Source organism: Lissotriton helveticus, chromosome 3_2 (genome assembly GCF_964261635.1).
Source record: "Lissotriton helveticus chromosome 3_2, aLisHel1.1, whole genome shotgun sequence".
Classification (NCBI taxonomy): domain Eukaryota; kingdom Metazoa; phylum Chordata; class Amphibia; order Caudata; family Salamandridae; genus Lissotriton; species Lissotriton helveticus.
The window spans coordinates 189635066-189652549 of NC_136062.1; the positions used below are offsets into that span (position 1 = coordinate 189635066).

Here is a 17484-nt window from a genome sequence, read left to right on the forward strand (position 1 = left end):
CGGACAAAGTAGACGCCGCCTGACCCTAACTTACCCCGGAGTCGCCCCTGACACTTTAAAGGTAATTACCACGGCAGAGGCGCCTAAGCTACACCCCGATCCACCGCGAGTGTAACTGTAAGTCCCCGCCTTGGCTCCCTCTGCTGCCCTCTCACCGCCTGTCCCCAAAATGGCGGACAAAGAAGACGCCGCCTGATTCGAATGTCCCTCGGAGGTGCATCTTCCACCTGCAAGGCAACGTCTAATACGCGGGCGCCTAAGCGACAGCCCTATCTTCCTCCTTTTGTAATAATAAAGTCTCCCACCGGCTCCCTCTGCTGCCCACCGCCGCCGGCCTTGTGCCTGACCTCAAAATGGCGGCCAACGAAGACATTGCCTGACGTTATAGTGAAGTTTCTGACTGCTAAACTCGAGTGGGGCATCTAACAGGGGCACAACGGAACGTCCTCTCCCACTATTCACATTCACTTCCCCAAAATGACCAAGGAGACCCTGTAGACTCAAAAATCCTTACCTTTACACCAGACAAGGTGCAGCTCTATCAGAATGATCATGGATAATAGAGCTTGTTGTCAGCAACCTTAGGACTGCGTCAGGTCAGATCCTGTACTGAGCTGGCCATTGGAGTGTACGTTTGGGAGGCTCTTTGCATGCCCTCTCCTGACCAGAATCTTCATCTCACTCCTATGAACTCCTTTCTCAAGACGCTAGTTGATGGACTACAAAAAGTCCATCAACCAATCGAGTCCGATCACCTGCATACTCCCAAGAAGTACCACACAGGCTCTAAGACCCTCTCCTCCGGCCTGGAACGTCACCCTCAATCACTCCACGGGAACACCGTGGCTCGATACTCTGGGCCACCTTAGCTCCAAGCTTCGGATCGCAACTCATCCAGGCTCTCCCACCCTCTACTATCCTCACGATGGCCCGGGACCAATCGCCCCCTCCTCCTCCAATCCCACTTGCCCACCTCAAACCACACAGTCGGAACTCCTTCACCATCATCTTCCCCCCCCCTCCTCTCGACAAAGCTCAGACGCACTTTCAAGCAGAAACTCATCCGTAAACATAAAGAAACCCTAATCACTGACATCTACCACTCGACCACCTCAGGACCGACGAAGATGGACCTAATATTCCACACCGAAAGACCCGAATATTGGGTCTTCACAATCAGATCACGGATGTTCATCGCCAAAACCACCTCCACTGCCCACAGCTGCAAATTAACTACGATTCTTCCGTTCAGATCAGTTAGCAGGGGCTATACAACCGTGACTATCTTCACCAATGGCACAGTCCTCATACAAGCCAACAATGATAATCTGGAAGCTTTTGACTCCTTATTTCCCTCTCTCAAGTCAGCCCCTCCTACCCATCTCGCATCAACACCCTCACCATCCTCTCCCTCTACAGTCAGAGATGATCGCGACACGACCCACCCCGATCCACACAAAGCCCGTTGGGCTCCCCCCCGTCTCATCCCACCCCCCTCGCCCATCCATCCACCACCAACAGGAAACGCAACTCTCACCCCCATCGCCCCCCCCTTACCTCCCCACCCCCCACAGTTACTGCCCACCCCCGTGGACATTCACCCCCGGTCAACAGGCAGTCCACAGCCAACGAGCCTCCCCTCTAATGTCCCCTCTACTCTCAAACATCCCCCACCCCATCCTCCTCCCGACCCTCTCCCCTTCCCTCCCATATCCAATCTCCCACCCAGCCCTCTTCCCTCACCACCCCCTCCCTCTACCCCGGTCCCTACCTCTCAACCCACTCTCCCTAACCACAACACGCCCGGCCCCACTGCAGATGCCCACAACACCCCCATTGATTCCATAACCAGACGGCTCTCAGCCTTGGAAAAACAGGTCGACTCCATCACCCAAGGCCTTATAGAAACACTCCTCAACCTCGGTTTTGCCTGTACTCCCGTCAAACACCCCACTCGAACACCCCTCCTCGCCAACCCCAACATCACCCAGGGTCCCATAGTACCCCTCAGTACTCAATGTAATACCCCCAAACCTTCCAATACCCCTCCCCTAATGCCCCTCCTCGCCAATGCCATCATCACCCAGGGACCCACAGAAGCCCTCAACACTCACCCGATTGATCCCTATCCCAAGGTCCTGGCTTCCAGTCCCAAAAAAACTGAACTCCCCAGAACCTCACGGACCAAGCCTCCGACAACTAACCCATCTCACTCCCTAGCAGGCTCAAAACACCTGACCACCAGACCACTCAGATCAGAAGCCCCCATGTCAGACAGTGAAGCAGCATTACTAGCCACGACCTACGACTCTCCCATCTCAGTCTCACCTAAATCTAAAATCCAAGTAATCACTGGTTTCCGGAAAGATCAACCCACCCTCAAACGACAAAGATTACCAGTCCTCACCGCCATACCCAGAGAAATTAAAGACAAAACCACCAGCACTCAGGAGAGAATCACCAACTGCCTCCTAATGAACTGCAGATCGGCCTCATTACATGCAACGGACATAGCTGAAGCCATCCTCACACACGACATAGACGTTGCGTTCATCACTGAGACCTGGCTTAATAAGTCATCTCCCCCCTGCCTAGACATGCTGGTTCCACCGGGATTCTCCCTCATCTCCAAAGACAGGATAGAACAACGAGGAGGTGGAGTTGCTATCATCCACAAGGACAGCTGGAACATCACTGAAATCTCCCCCTTTGAATACAACTCATTTGAATGCCTATCCGCTTCCATCAAAACCAAAGACAATGACTCTCTACTCTGCCATCTTCTTTATCACCCCCCGGGCAGAAACAATGAGTTTGGAGACCAACTATCCAACCTGATCGCGCAAGACGCTCTCGACGATTCCAAAAACATAATTCTTGGTGACCTGAATCTCCGATGGAATGAATCCCATAACCCTCTAATTAGATCACTATCCAACCTCCTCACCGACAACAACCTCACTCAACATTGCACCGAGGAGACACATTACAAAGGAGCCACACTGGACCCCATCATTGCACAAAAGAATTCAATCACGATCAACCACATACTCCCTGTTGACTGGTCAGATCACCATATGATCCTATTTCACATTAACCACCCCATCATCCCGCTTAAACCTCCCCAAGACCCACCCAAATGGTCAAGAAACCTCTCCCACGTCCCCCTAGACATTCTAGAAGGGCAGCTAAGTTCACTTCTTCTAGACAACTCCCCACATCTTTCGACCAACGAACTCATTGACCACTACAACTCTGAGCTAGTCTCCATTCTCGATAATCTAGCTCCTCCAAAGCTCAAAAGAAGCCGCGCCACCCCATCTAGAACATGGTTTAATACGGACCTCAACGCAGAAAGAAGAGCCAAAGAAAGAAAGTGGAGAAACAACCCAACAACCACCCTTCGCCTACAACTAAAAACAGCCCGCAAGAAGTATAACAACAATATCAAAAGCAAGAAATCCAGCTTCTTCCGAGAGGCTCTAGCCAACTCCAAAAACAGACCTAAGGAGCTCTTCAACATAATCAGACATCAAACATCCAAGCCTCTACCCTCACCCTTGCAAGCGTCCAAAGAACTTTGCGATAACTTCGCCAGCTTCTTCAACGACAAGGTCCTAAAAATTGAACTATCTCTAGACATCAGTAACGCGGCCATCCCTCAGACCCCTCTCTCTGGCCCCCCCCCCGCCCCGTGGCTAAGCTTTCGCCATGTGCAGGAAACTGAGATAATCTCGCTGATCTCGACATCCAAACCATCAGCTCACATCTCAGACCCCATTCCTCCCTCACTAGTCAAAAAAATGAAGCTCACTTTAGCTCCCATCTGGGGCAAAATCATAAACAGCTCCCTACAAAGCGGAGTGGTCCCTGACTGCCTAAAAATGGGACAAGTCACTCCTTTGCTGAAAAAACCCGGTCTTGACTCTGCAGACTTGAACAATTTCAGACCGATATCTAACCTCCCTCTACTCGCCAAAACACTGGAACGCTGTGTTCTTCTGCAACTGACTCATCATCTGGATAACATCAATCTCCTCGATCCCCTCCAATCTGGCTTCAGACAAGGCCGCAGCACAGAAACCGCGATGCTGAACATCATAGATGACATTCACGGTTCTCTTGACGCTGACAAGTGCTGCCTTCTCATACTCCTTGATCTATCCGCAGCTTTCGACACGGTAGACCATAAGCTCCTCATCAAAACTCTGCAAGCAAGAGCTGGCCTCGGCGAAGTTGTTCTTGATTGGTTTTCTTCCTTTCTCCACAACCGTTCGCAAATAATAAAACTGAAGAACTTCACCTCCGAAACGCAGCAAGTCAACAAGGGTGTCCCCCAAGGCTCAGTACTTTCACCTCAGCTCTTCAACATCTATATGGAACCGCTCGCCAAACTACTCAGGAATGCCAATATCCTCTTCCACCTCTACGCGGATGACACGCAGATCTACCTGGAAACCTTTTCGCTTAATGACATCCACAGACTAAATGCTGTCTTAAAAGATGTTCAAGACTGGCTGACAAAAAACCATCTGAAACTCAATCCCGACAAGACCGAAACTCTTCTCATCTCTAACAAAGAAGACAATCCTCAAATCACTGAATGGCTGAAGTCGATCGATGCTCTTAAAGGTTCTCTCACGCCAACTGAGTCCGTCAAATCTCTGGGTTTCACCCTTGACCCCAAATTAACCTTGACTTACCACATTAAGAACTCGGCAAAAAGTGCTTTCTTCAACCTCAGACTGCTGAACAAAATAAAACCTTTTATTCCAAACAAAGACCTTAAACTAGCCACCCAATCTCTAGTTCTATCTAGACTGGACTATGGGAACTCAATCCTTACAGGTATACCCAAATCACACTTGGCTCCATTAAAAACAACACTACATGCGGCAGCAAGAATGATCACAGGATGCAAAAAATTTGACCACATCTCCCCAGCACTCAAAGAATTTGAATGGCTCCCGGTGGAAATGCGTAGCTCCTTCAGAACGGCCTGCCTAACACACAAGGCCCTCCACACCCGTAAACCAGACTACTTGGCTAACAAGCTCACAAAAGCAGGCCAAAGCAGATATTTGAGAAGCTCCAACTCCCTGTTGCTCATCCCACCAAAAACCAGAAAGAAGAAAACTGCGGACTGCTCCTTCACTGGAAATGCCCCCAAAATATGGAACTCTATCACCCCTCATATCAGAACTCTACCTTCCTATCTGGACTTCAAGATCCAACTCAAATCCTTGTTCCTCACCCGTTCCCTGGGTCCTAGATAACTAGGATCTCCCTCTGAACTATGTGTTATCTCTGTATCCGTCTACCAAAAGGCCTACTGTTACGAACTTCTCCTCCCCCAACATTGTCTTTGAGGACTGCCTTTATTTGTTACGTATCTTTTTGCTCACCATGCCTTTCCTTTTACTGTAAAGCGCTCGGCTACCTTCGGGTCTTGTTAGCGCTATAGAAAACTTCTAAATAAAAATAAATATGCTGATTTGGGTCTGCTATACTTTTTACTTTAGTTGATTGGCAGCTATGATTTACTTTTTAGGACACTCCTCTGTTCCCCTGTTCCTACTATGGGAATCAATCCACGCTAAGGAATGTGCAGCAAGCGGTAGTTCACCCCAAAGAAGGTTTTTTCTGCCAGCATTCTATCTTCATGCAGATTAAGCATAGCCCTGCCACAACAATTCACTCTGAGAATTGAAATATTTTGTAATGCTTTAAATGATTCTCTTGTCCTCTGATACGGGTAGAATACGAAGAACTGACATTGTGGGGGTGTCTTACGTAGACCTTGCATGCCATTTCTGATGTCAACATAGGCAGGGTCTGTGACACAAAGCATTTTATTTGCCTCTGGCTTTTCAGGCGCCAGTCTGATGGCAATGAGAACAGTTCTAATATGCATTTAGGAGGCATCAGGAATTCATATTTTAACTGTGTGAGTCTTCTTCCTTTAAGAACACTCCTCCTTTAGGCATGCACTTTTAGAGCAAATTCTCTGTAAGGACATTCATGCTTTATTTATTTATTTTATTTTAGAGGTTTTCTATAGCGCTGGCTGGACCCAGGGGTATCAGAGCGCTTTACATTTTTGAGACAGGAGGGTCAATAAGACAGAGAATATACAAAGCATCAATGTATATATATATAACATATAAATCTCAGCCTAACAGATTACAAAACGATAAATATGGGAAGTAAGCATATCAGAATGTGGAAGAAGTGATAATCAAAAATATGATAAGGCACAAATAGGAAGAGAGGGAGGGGAGAAGTAGGGTGGGGGGTTTGAGGGGAAGCGACGAGAAGGAAGGACGAGTAAGGATGATAGAGAGAGGGCGGATGCAAATAGGGCAGGACAGGAATGGCCAGTGGAAGAGAACAGATAGGGATTAGGGTCCCCAGTATTTATTGAGAAGAAGTAGTTTGAGTTCTTTTTTGAAGCTAGAGTAGGAAGGGTTGCAGCGAAGGTCAGTTGGAAGGGCATTCCAAATGCAAGGAGCGTTGCCGGAAAAGGAACGTGACTGGGTGGTTTTCTTTTTTAGAAGGGGGGGATAAAAAGGAGGGTGTTAGTACTTCTCAGGGAACGGGAGCAACCGGCTTTAGTGAGTTTGTTAGCGAGGTAGGTCGGTGTGTTTTGATGGAGAATTTTATGTGTAATGCAGGCTGTTTTGTAAGTGGACCTACCTTCAATGGGGAGCCATTTAAGGGTTTTAAGGGCAGGGGATATGTGGTCGAATCGCTTGCAGTCAGTGGTAAGTCTAGCTGCAAGGTGAAGCACAGATTTGAGAGGTGCTAGGTGGATCTTGGGAGTTCCGGTGAGAATGGCATTACCATAGTCGATGCGAGAAAGGACAAGGGATTGTACTGCTAGGTTGAAATCATCGATCGGGATGAAGGGCTTGATTTTCTTAAGGTGAGTGAAGAGGGCTCCTTTGGCAGAGTTGTTGATGTGTGTCTTGAGTGTAAGGAGATTGTCAATGGAGATCCCTAGGGATTTGACTGAGGAGGACAAAGATAAGGAGCAGTTGAGGGCATTAAGGTCAGAGATCCAGTTCTGAATGGGGAGCTTGTTATTTTTGGGGGAAAAAAGAATAATTTCCGTTTTTTTAGGGTTGAGTTTGAGGTGGTTAATGTGGAACCAGGCTTGAATCTTGATGAGAGTGTTGTTGAGGTGAAGGATGTCAGCATGAGTTTTAATCTTATAATAGATTTGGGTGTCGTCGGCGTAAAGATGGTAGTTGATCCCGGCTTGTTTAAGAATGAGTGTGAGGGGTTCCATGAAAAGGTGAAAGAGAGAGGGAGAGAGGATGGATCCTTGCGGAACTCCTAAGGAGACGGGGGTAGGGTTAGATAGGCAATTTTGAATTTTGATTTGTTGAGAACGGTGTTGTAGGTATGAGACAAACCATTTGTGTGTCGTGCCGTTCAGTCCGAATCGATCTCTAAGAGCATTGAGTAGAGCAGAGTGGTTAACAGTATCAAACGCTGCAGAGAGATCAAGGAGGATCAGAAGGCTAGATTCGCCATTGTCAAGTGAGTGGTGGATGTCGTCAACAATGTTTAGCATGGCGTTTCAGTGCTGCATCCTTTCCTAAAGCCAGATTGGAGGGGGTCAAGTAAATTAAAATGTTCAATGTGTTTATCTAGTTGGAGAAGGACACATTTTTCCAGTGCTTTAGAAAGAAGAGGAAGGTTGGAGATGGCACGAAGGTTATTGAGGTCGTTTGTGTCTGCCAAGGGATTTTTTATAATGGGGGTAATTTGGCCTAGTTGCAATGAAGTGGGGACATAGCCGGTGGCAAGGGAGCTGTTGATGATAGAGGTCCAGGAAGGGGTGATGATGTGTTTGAGGTTTTGGACAAGTTTGGAGGGGAGAGGGTCTTTGGTGTGGGAGGAAGGCTTGAGTTTGGTAATGATGTTAAAGACGTCTCTTTCAGTGACAGGTTGGAAGTTAAGCCATGCGGCATTGTTTTTAGGAAGAGAATTAAGATGGTTGGAGTCCAGGAAATTGGAGGGCGGGGGGGGGGTGAGGGAGATCAGAGTTATGGTGGGTAGTAGTGGGTATAGAGGGAGTTATGTTGGAGGGGGATATTAAGAGAGATGTTCGGATTGGCGGTAGGGATTGCAGTAGAGAGGAAGGTTTGCTCAATTAGTTTAATTTTGTCAGAGAAAAAGAGAGCTATTTCTTCACATTTGTTCGTTGAGGCCAGCGGGACAGGGGGAACGGAAGCGGTTTGATTGCGCACAATGTTGAATAGCTCTCTAGGCCTGCTGTGAGCTCGATCTAGTTGAGTCTTGAAGAAGGAAGTTTTTTTGTCTAAAGATATGTTTTTTGTAGGACGATCTAGCAAGTCTGAGGCAGGCCAGGTTAGAAGGGGAGGGGTGCTGTCTCCATAATCTTTCCGTCAGTCTGAGACTGCGTCTTTCATTATTAAGCTCTGTGTTAAACTATGATTTAGAGGGGATATTTCTTTGTTTTTTTAACTTGAGACGGGCCAGAAGGTCAAGGGTATCGATGACTGCTTTGTTATATCGTTCGGTAAGTTCATTCGTGTTAAGGGAGGGAGGGATAGCGAGAAGTTGAGCATGAAGTTTGGATACAAGTAAGTTGGGGGGGATCTGACTGAGATTTCTGATCTGTTTCATTGGTTTAATAGTTTTGGTAGGAGGGGGTAAGGCAGAGGTAGTTATGGAGAACAGGATAAGGTGATGGTCGGACCAGTCAATGGGAATGATGTTAGATAGGAGGGCTAGATCCTTGCTGGTGATGATAGCGTTGAGGATGACTCCTTTGGAATGGGTTGGTGACTGACAGATTTGTTTGAGGTCATTAATTTGGAGAAGGTCAGAGAGGAGGGCGATTGAGGGATCTTTGGAATCATTCCAATGGAGGTTAAAGTCTCCCAGGAAGATGTTTTTAGAATTGGTTTATCAGATCTTTGCTGAGCACTTAGTATATCTGCTATCGATATATAACAGTATGATTTTAGTCCATATCTCAATAATTTTCCAGACTTATTTAGTCAGCAGAAAGTATCCAGGTTCTATCAAACGGTGTAAAGTTACTCCAATTGAAAACACAAGGGTATATAGATCATTACTGCATCTTTCAAATTTATTTCATTTCTTCTTCCATATTTCGTGAATAACAGCCACAGCCAACACGTGTTTCGTCTGACATTCCTATCATGCCATTAGACTTCTTCAGGGCTGCAAGCCAAGAAGATAGTAGTAAGACCCTTTTCAATGTTTACATGTTAAAGATTAAAGTGCACCATTTAAGTGTAGGACATAGTGTTAACTTATCTGTGAATTTTCTAACCAAAATATGAAAGCACCCTGTAAAGTTTGTGCATACCCTGGTGTTTGTTTAAATAAATGAGGAACCCAAAGTACCAAAGTTGTCAATTATTATGTAAGGTCAAATTATATTTACCCAAGTTCACTGTCGTTCTGTTGTTAATATATCTTTACTATACCCAAGAGTCGAACTCTGAAAGACACATAGGAGAAACACTAAATAAAAACGAAATAAGAGATATCTACATATAATTTATATGACACTAATAGATACAGGTAATAGGACGCCAAGAATATAATAATACTATTATACATTACAAGATGGCGACCGCGTTTAAAACTAGATTGCAAGTGATATTTAAAGAACATGGCGCCCATGTTACACGCCAGTTGCCGATCCTAAGACCGGAGTGAACGAACACGCTCACACCGAACGGTAAGACTTTGTAAAGCAGGGACCTCTAACCGTAAATGTTAACTTAGAATCTAAAAGAGGTAACTCCCTTTTTCGTTTCTTCGTTTTTTTGTTTTCTGAAACATTAAAAGACGTACTGAGACGTACCCGTGTCTGCCGAGATATTTTGCGGTGTACGAATATAAAGAAAGAAAACAGTTGGATTATACGAAGATCTGTAAATACTTTACTTATAATGAGGTGAGATAACTCAGATTTACGTTATGATATATAAATGAATTTTGAGACTTTGTGGTAGAAGCGGAGACTTAGGGCTGCCTCCTATGTGTCTTTCAGAGTTCGACTCTTGGGTATAGTAAAGATATATTAACAACAGAACGACAGTGAACTTGGGTAAATATAATTTGACCTTACATAATAATTGACAACTTTGGTACTTTGGGTTCCTGATTTATTTAAACAAACACCAGGGTATGCACAAACTTTACAGGGTGCTTTCATATTTTGGTTAGAAAATTCACAGATAAGGTAACACTATGTCCTACACTTAAATGGTGCACTTTAATCTTTAACATGTAAACATTGAAAAGGGTCTTACTACTATCTTCTTGGCTTGCAGCCCTGAAGAAGTCTAATGGCATGATAGGAATGTCAGACGAAACACGTGTTGGCTGTGGCTGTTATTCACGAAATATGGAAGAAGAAAAGAAATAAATTTGAAGGATGCAGTAATGATCTATATACCCTTGTGTTTTCAATTGGAGCAACTTTACACCGTTTGATAGAACCTGGATACTTTCTGCTGACTAAATAACTCTGGACAATTATTGAGATATGGACTAAAATCATACTGTTATATATCAATAGCAGATATACTAAGTGCTCAGCAAAGATCTGATAAAGTATTATCTAGAATTAATTTTCTAGACGTGTAGGGAAGTGGTGCCCTTCCCTTCTTTGCTTTGTAGCATTAATTTCATATTGTGCTGTTACCGCTTGCTTTACTCTTGCTGTGTGCCGATTTATTACCTGTCACCCCCCTCGTTTAACTGTACTTTTTAGAATTGGTAATTGAGGATTGGGGTAAGAAGGTTGGATAGCTCGTCAATGAATGGGTATTGGTTTCCGGGCGGATTATATATATTGTGAAGGCGGATGGGGGGAAACCCTGTATTTTGAGTTCAGCTACCAGGTATTCAAAGGAGGCATATTCGGTGTTATTGATAAGGGAGAGCTGTAATTCGTCTTTGAAGATGATAGCTACACCACCGCCTTTTCGGCTGGGTCTATCTTTCCTAATGATGGAGTAGCCCGGGGGTAAGACTATGTCTAAATGCTTTAGGAACATTCTTACATTCATGCTGCAGGGAAACTTTTCCAATGGACGAGTACAACCTCTGTATATGTAGTCCTGATGCCTTGGCATTTCCCCTGCAAGAGTGTTCACATCATACAAGCAGTACATTCTTAGCGTTGAGGCATCCCGAGGCACCCCCGCTGCAAGAGTGTTCTGATCCTACAAGTAGTTCCTTCTTAACGCTGAGGCATCCCAAGGCATCCTTACTACAAGAATGTTGCCATCATACAAACAGTTCATTCTTTTGCTGAGGCACCCCCACTGCAAGAATTTTGCCATCATACAAGAAGTTCATTATTTTGCTGAGGCACCCCCATTACAAAAGAGTTCACAGCATACAAGCAGTTCATGCTTAGCATTGAGGCAATTCTAGGCACCCGGCTGCAAGAGTGTTCCCATCAGACAAGCAGTTTATTCTTAGCATTGAGGCATCCTGTGGCACCTCCATTGCAAAAGTGTTCACATGGTATGAGCATTTCACTCCTAATCCTGAAGCATCATTGCTGCAGAAGTGTTCCCATTATATGAGCAGTTCTTTCCTAATCCCAAGGCCTCACTACTGCAAGTACTCTTGTCATACCAGAAGTGTATTTCTAATGCATGAGCGCTTCCATCATATGAGCAGTTCATTCCCTAAAGCAAAGGCATGCGCACTGCAGGAGGGTTCCCATCACGAGATCAGTTCATTTCTGGCTCAAGAACATTCCCACTTCAAAAGGGCTCACCAGATGAGGAGCATTCATAAAATATCAGGAAAATATTCCTAGATGACACAACCACACTGCTGAAAGTGTCCTATTCATTCTGCAGAACATTTTTCCTTATAACCTGAACTTATAGCGCTATTCAAAAGTGGAAAAGCCCAAAGAAAAATCTTGGAACTGAAGTCCAGCACCGATAATTATCCCCTCCATTAGGCTCTCCCAAGGACATTATCCCTCCAAATATGCTACCACAAGGGTAGGAAGATATTGCACCAGTGCTTACTAACTTGCTGAACTCATTATTCAAGTTAAAGCAGGTCCCTAACAACTGGAAACAAGCCATGGTGGCACCGCTATTGAAGAATCCGTCCTTAGATTCCACATCTCCAGAAAATTTAAGACCAGTTTCACTGTTATCTTTCTTCACTAAAATTGCATAGAAATTTCTCAACTCCCAACTGACTAAGTTTTTTGAAGAAAAGCAGGTACTTTATGAAACTCAGTCTACTTTCAGGGCCCTTTATAGCACGGAATCCGCCATACTCCTGGCCTCTGAGGCTCTAAAAATAGCAGCAGATGAAGGTAGAATGGCAGCACTGATTCCTCGTTTTGGAACCATTATGGGATGCCGGTTTCAGAGGCAGTACATGGGAATTGATGTAGCCCAACATTATTTAATGTGTATACGCACCCACTAGCCGATATAGTACTGAAACATGGGGTGAAGCTGGTGTCATGTGCTGATGACATGCAGCTGATCATCATGTTAGAACAGATGGATTTAGAAGCTGCGCCTAAATTCAAAGCCTGCTTAATTAATCTGGCTAACTGGATGAATTCCAGTTGCTTCCAATTAAATGCAGGCAAGACTGACATCCTGGTTGTTGGTAAACAGCCTTCCATCTGGTCTCATAGTTGGTGGCCAAAAGAATTAGGGCCAACCCCGGTTCCCAAACCCAAGATCAGAAATTTGGGAGTTTGGTTTGATAATACACTATCTTTTACGGAACAAATATCAGCGCTGGCTGGTACTTGCTTTGGCCTCTTAAGGATGCTAAGGAAAGTTTTTGATCTCTTACCTCTATATGCTAAAAAAAATTCTGGCTTTGATCACATCTCGATTGGATTACTGAAATATTCTCTGTCTAGGGCTCACTAAAAGCAATATGAGAATACTGCAGAAAGTCTAGAATGCTTGTGCCAGGATGCTACTGAACGTCCCAAGGCGAACTCCTGTGAAGTAGCCCTGAGGAAGCTGCATTGGCTACTGGTGCAGTACAGAGTCATTTTTAAATCTCTGTGGGGCATATTACCAACAACTAGCGATAATTATCGCTATGTTGGTTTAGCGGCGATATTTTTATCGCCGAGCTGCGGCGATTTTTATCGCTTAGGAGCCTTGATATTATCAAGGTTTATCTCCTAAGCGATAAAAATCGGCCGAAATGCATGAATATCGCTGAAAAGTCAGCGATATTCATGCATTACTGAGCTAATGCTCTTAGCCATGTGGAGAAGTGTGGCTCACCGGTTAGAGGAGACAGTCCCTGATGCAGAGGTCAGACCCGGGACCAGGGTTCAATCCCTGACGCGGCAGGGTCTTGAGCTCAAAATGTCCACGGACTCGATAATTCTCGCCTTGGTGCCTACTCGAATCGTGGGTTCACACTCTGCAACTCTGGGCAATAGCTTGCTTAATCTCCACTCTGGCCCCACCACGATGGGATGCCTGGTCTTCACCTTGGGATGCCCAGTAGGGGTAATCTTGCAGGGAAAGGCTAGGACGGGTTCCCAAAGCAAGCGCCTTGAGACCTTACGGTGAAAAGGCGCTATATAAGAACGTATGATTTACGATTTATCCACCTACCATTGGATAACATGGCTAAGAACTGCTCAGGGGCAGGTGTTAGCTTTTGGAGATATTCGCGCTTAGCGCGAATATCTCCAAAAGTTGGTAATAGGAGATAGCGATGTTAGCGACTGTTTCCAGTCGCTAACATCTTGGCACGCCCACTTTGCATGTCATTAGTGATAAATATCACTGACATGCAAAGCGGGGCCCAAGATGGTCGCTATCTCTCACTAGCTGTCGCTAACTGGTGTTCGCGACAGCTAGGCAATAGGGAGATCATTTTATCTCCGCTTTCTTGGCTTTTAAAGCCAAGAAAGCGGAGATAAACCCCCTTGATAATATGCCCCTGTGTTTCTGCAATAGGATTAGAATGAGAAATGACCTAGCTATCTCCGGCCCTTACTCACTCCTTACAGACCTATCCGGAATCTTAGGTCTGCGAGCACGACTAAGCTAACAGTGCCAAAAGTTCATAAGGCACGCTTAGGAGGTGGATCCTTCAGTTTTTTTAGCAGCTAAAGCCTGGAATCAATTACCGGTAGAGCTAAGGATGCAGCCTTCAGAAGTTCTGTTTCACAGAAAACTCAAAACATGTTCTTTTGGTCTCCTTTGGGAGATTGGTGCTAACTTCTGCTGTCTTGGATTGGGCCCCGTTTTTTTCTCTCAGGCAGGGATGTCTTAGCGTGGGGACACTCCATTAGAGTAACCATGCACTCTATAAGCTTTTAATCTAATCTAATCTCCGTTGTATTCAGTCGAGCTCCCAAAATTCATTATCGACCGGTACAGGCACAGCTGGCTATACCGCCCACTAATGGCTTGCTCATGGATGACTGGCCCAGGCCAAACGGCATTAGCATTTAGTAATACTAAATATATATATATATATATATTAAAAAAATTAAGAAGCTCATTCAAAATTGTGCAATATTCAAACACTTATATTTGTAGAACAGAGAAGCTACCAATAAAAAGAAAAAATATCAATTGAAAATGGAAATTTTATTAACCTGCTAATTGATTATGAAAAGACACCACACAATTTTATCTACATTATGCTATGCAATGAGAATAGGGATTTTACTCTTATGATCCCAACTTTGATCTAAACTGAAAGGCAGCAGCTCTTGAGTGTTCTGTATTGACAATATGTTCCTTTTTAAATAATTTTATGTGATCATATATTTAGTTTTACAAAATATTTCATGTTACAAAATACTTTAGAAGGGTTTGTAGTTACAACCTATAAGTAAATGTTGAGGCACAGCATGGGGCCCTGAAAAAGCATAGGGCCTTGAGAGCCACCCTCCCCCCCTCACCCGATGACCCAACTGACAGACATGAGCTGTGACAGGAAGCTGGTGAACAACAGCACACCGCTAAAAATGAAACCACATCCCAGTAACGACTGAAAGCATTGGTTGAAGTTCAAGGCTCTATTCAGTTATAAAAATAAATAGAGATTATCTCCTCATTTAGAGATTGTATATACTCCAGTAGCACATAGCTAAATCAAGCAATTCCCTACAGCTAAGGCCCTCAGACACTTGCAAAACACAATGTGGCTCAATAGATAGCCATTTTAAAGACCCCATGTGCTGTGCTAAATTGTGCTGAGTCGCACGAATTCCCTCTCAATCTTTAGGCCACCTATGTACATCGGGAGACAATTGTTGTTTATCTTGACAGTTGTTAGGATAAACATCCTTCCAGAATCCAGTCTTACCACCTCTGAGTATTTTCTCAATTGAAAGTGAAAGATCTGTTTTCAGTGTAATCATTGTGGTACATATGGGTGTGGTACATTAGGTGTGCATCTTCTCTTCGCTAGTTGTGGAAAGTTGTTGTGCGGGCCAGGGATGTTGATTAAGTGGTGACCAAGAAGGATCTTCATTCCTAAGCAGTGACATATTTTCTCTTTTTTGGACTCAGGTATGAGGATGGTCAAGTCGGAGATGCCAACATAAACACCCAGGATCCTAAGATTCAGAAGGAGATCATGCGCGTCATTGGAACCCAGGTCTACACAAACTGAGGAGAATCTATTGAAGTCTGCATCCAGCTTGGGATGGTGCAGCATGGCGGCCTTGTTGCCAGTCGGGCTCGGCCCACCTCATGTTGGAAGAACCAATGCCAGAGGTGGCCGAGGCATGGATGGAGCCTGTCATTTTCAGACAGACGCTGAGAATTTCAACTGAGATAGACCCCTTACCTGGAAATTTCTGTGTGAATAGTGACACAAAAGTCTCTGCAGCAGAGGCACTGACACTGGTGGGGTTTTAATGGACGACTTGTTCTGCGTTTGTAAAAAGATGTGGAAGTCCTTGAAAAATGTTGGTTTTTCCACCCCTCCGTTGCCTCCGTTTTCCTCAGCAGGAAGTCAGTGGACACTGTCACTCCTGTGTCTTGTCATGGACCTTTCTAAAGTTTACAGTGTTGACGTTTTTAGAGAAAAAAAGAAAGAACTGATTTTGTTTTAACTTATTAAAATTCTTTAACAAAATGCCGGTCTGCCATTGTGGTTGAATTAACCATGCTCTGGGAGTAAAACAATGGTGGAAAGTATTAAGTATGTCTAATAAAGTGATGGAGAAGGGGTAGCGGGTCGAGAGAGCTTTGAGACCTTCAAAAATCCTAAGAAATTGAAACTCACAAAACCTTCCCTGTTATATCTTTACAAGATCCTAAAAATTGAGATGGCAAACGGTGGCTATGCAAAAAATATTGAAGCTGGTATTGTGGGGTTACATCACATGAGAAACCTCAACCAGATTTATCCATAGAAAAGAGGATAAGGAATCTGATTTATACTTATGAATGGTGGTGTTGGTTGTGATGTGTGTATGTCTTTATTCAATAGAGCTGTAGTGCAAATGGCTGATGATGACACTGACATTTACGTACTCCAACTTTCACAATAAATGAGATCGACATTCCTACATGAGAAGACCCCATAATTATTGGGAACATTTGCATATACAAGTGTATATTTTGAAATGCTGCGTTGGTGTGAACTTCCTTGCACAATTTGAGTGTGTACCCCAATAGGAATTATTTAATCTACTAAACCATCCGGTTACCAACACTGTCACATCACTCAGCCATACCCAGAGCTCTGCTGTGCTCATTTAAAACAGCCAATCAACCACATTTGTAGATTGCCAACTACCCATAAGCCCATAAGGGTGATTAGGCGTTAAGCGATCTGTCAACTATGGCATTACTACCCAAACATCAAGGAATTCAGAGCTTCTCTAAAAGGTAATAGAGCAGTTGTTGGGGGCATCTCAAATCTAGTGCCACACCTATCCACAACATGCTGGGAAGGATTTACCGACTGTCTTTTTCATAACACTTAATCCACAGATCTCATTTTTCTCTTTGGGCAATGCGAAACAAGACTTTATTTCATAATATTCATGAGATTTACTGTAGAGTGCATTAAACGGTACATCATGTGCTTTAGACCTTACATCAACCACATACATTCAGCGGCTGCTCCTCCATTAAGGTGGAAGGGCAGCACCCCACTGCTCTCACTCTCAGCAGTGAAAACCTGAGAAATAAAATAATAATAACTCAAATTATTAGCTTTTTATTATTCCACGCTGTGCCGAGTCAAGGGCAGGGAGAGGCCAGGCTAAACTGCTAGACAGCATCTGTAACAGGAGGAGGAGTGGTGGGCACTGCTGCAAGTGTGCATGACGGTTTGGCTGACTGTTTTAGGATGGCCAAATCATCATGCGCACTTAGATCTCTCCAATCCGAGCTGCTCTGCACAGCTGGGTGGAGAACAAGCTCACAGTCCCTAACTGAGTGTTAAACCTGCTCGATCAGACCAATC

At 44.6% G+C, this 17484-nt stretch overlaps 1 protein-coding gene across 6 annotated transcripts in view; it reads left to right on the plus strand.

Moving 5' to 3' along the window:
- The window catches only part of PARP6 (poly(ADP-ribose) polymerase family member 6), a 345720-nt gene extending 329577 nt beyond the window's left edge, over nucleotides 1-16143 (plus strand). For 4 of the 6 annotated variants that reach the window (XM_078685023.1, XM_078685025.1, XM_078685024.1 and 1 more), the window contains one exon: nucleotides 15573-15823. In XM_078685023.1, coding sequence (XP_078541149.1) covers nucleotides 15573-15675 — 103 coding nt within the window. In that variant the 3' untranslated portion in view covers nucleotides 15676-15823. Of the gene's footprint in view, nucleotides 1-15572 lie in introns of all 6 variants that reach the window. The other 2 variants (XR_013609848.1, XR_013609850.1) reach the window with 1 other exon arrangement.
- The last annotated feature ends 1341 nt before the right edge of the window (nucleotides 16144-17484 follow it).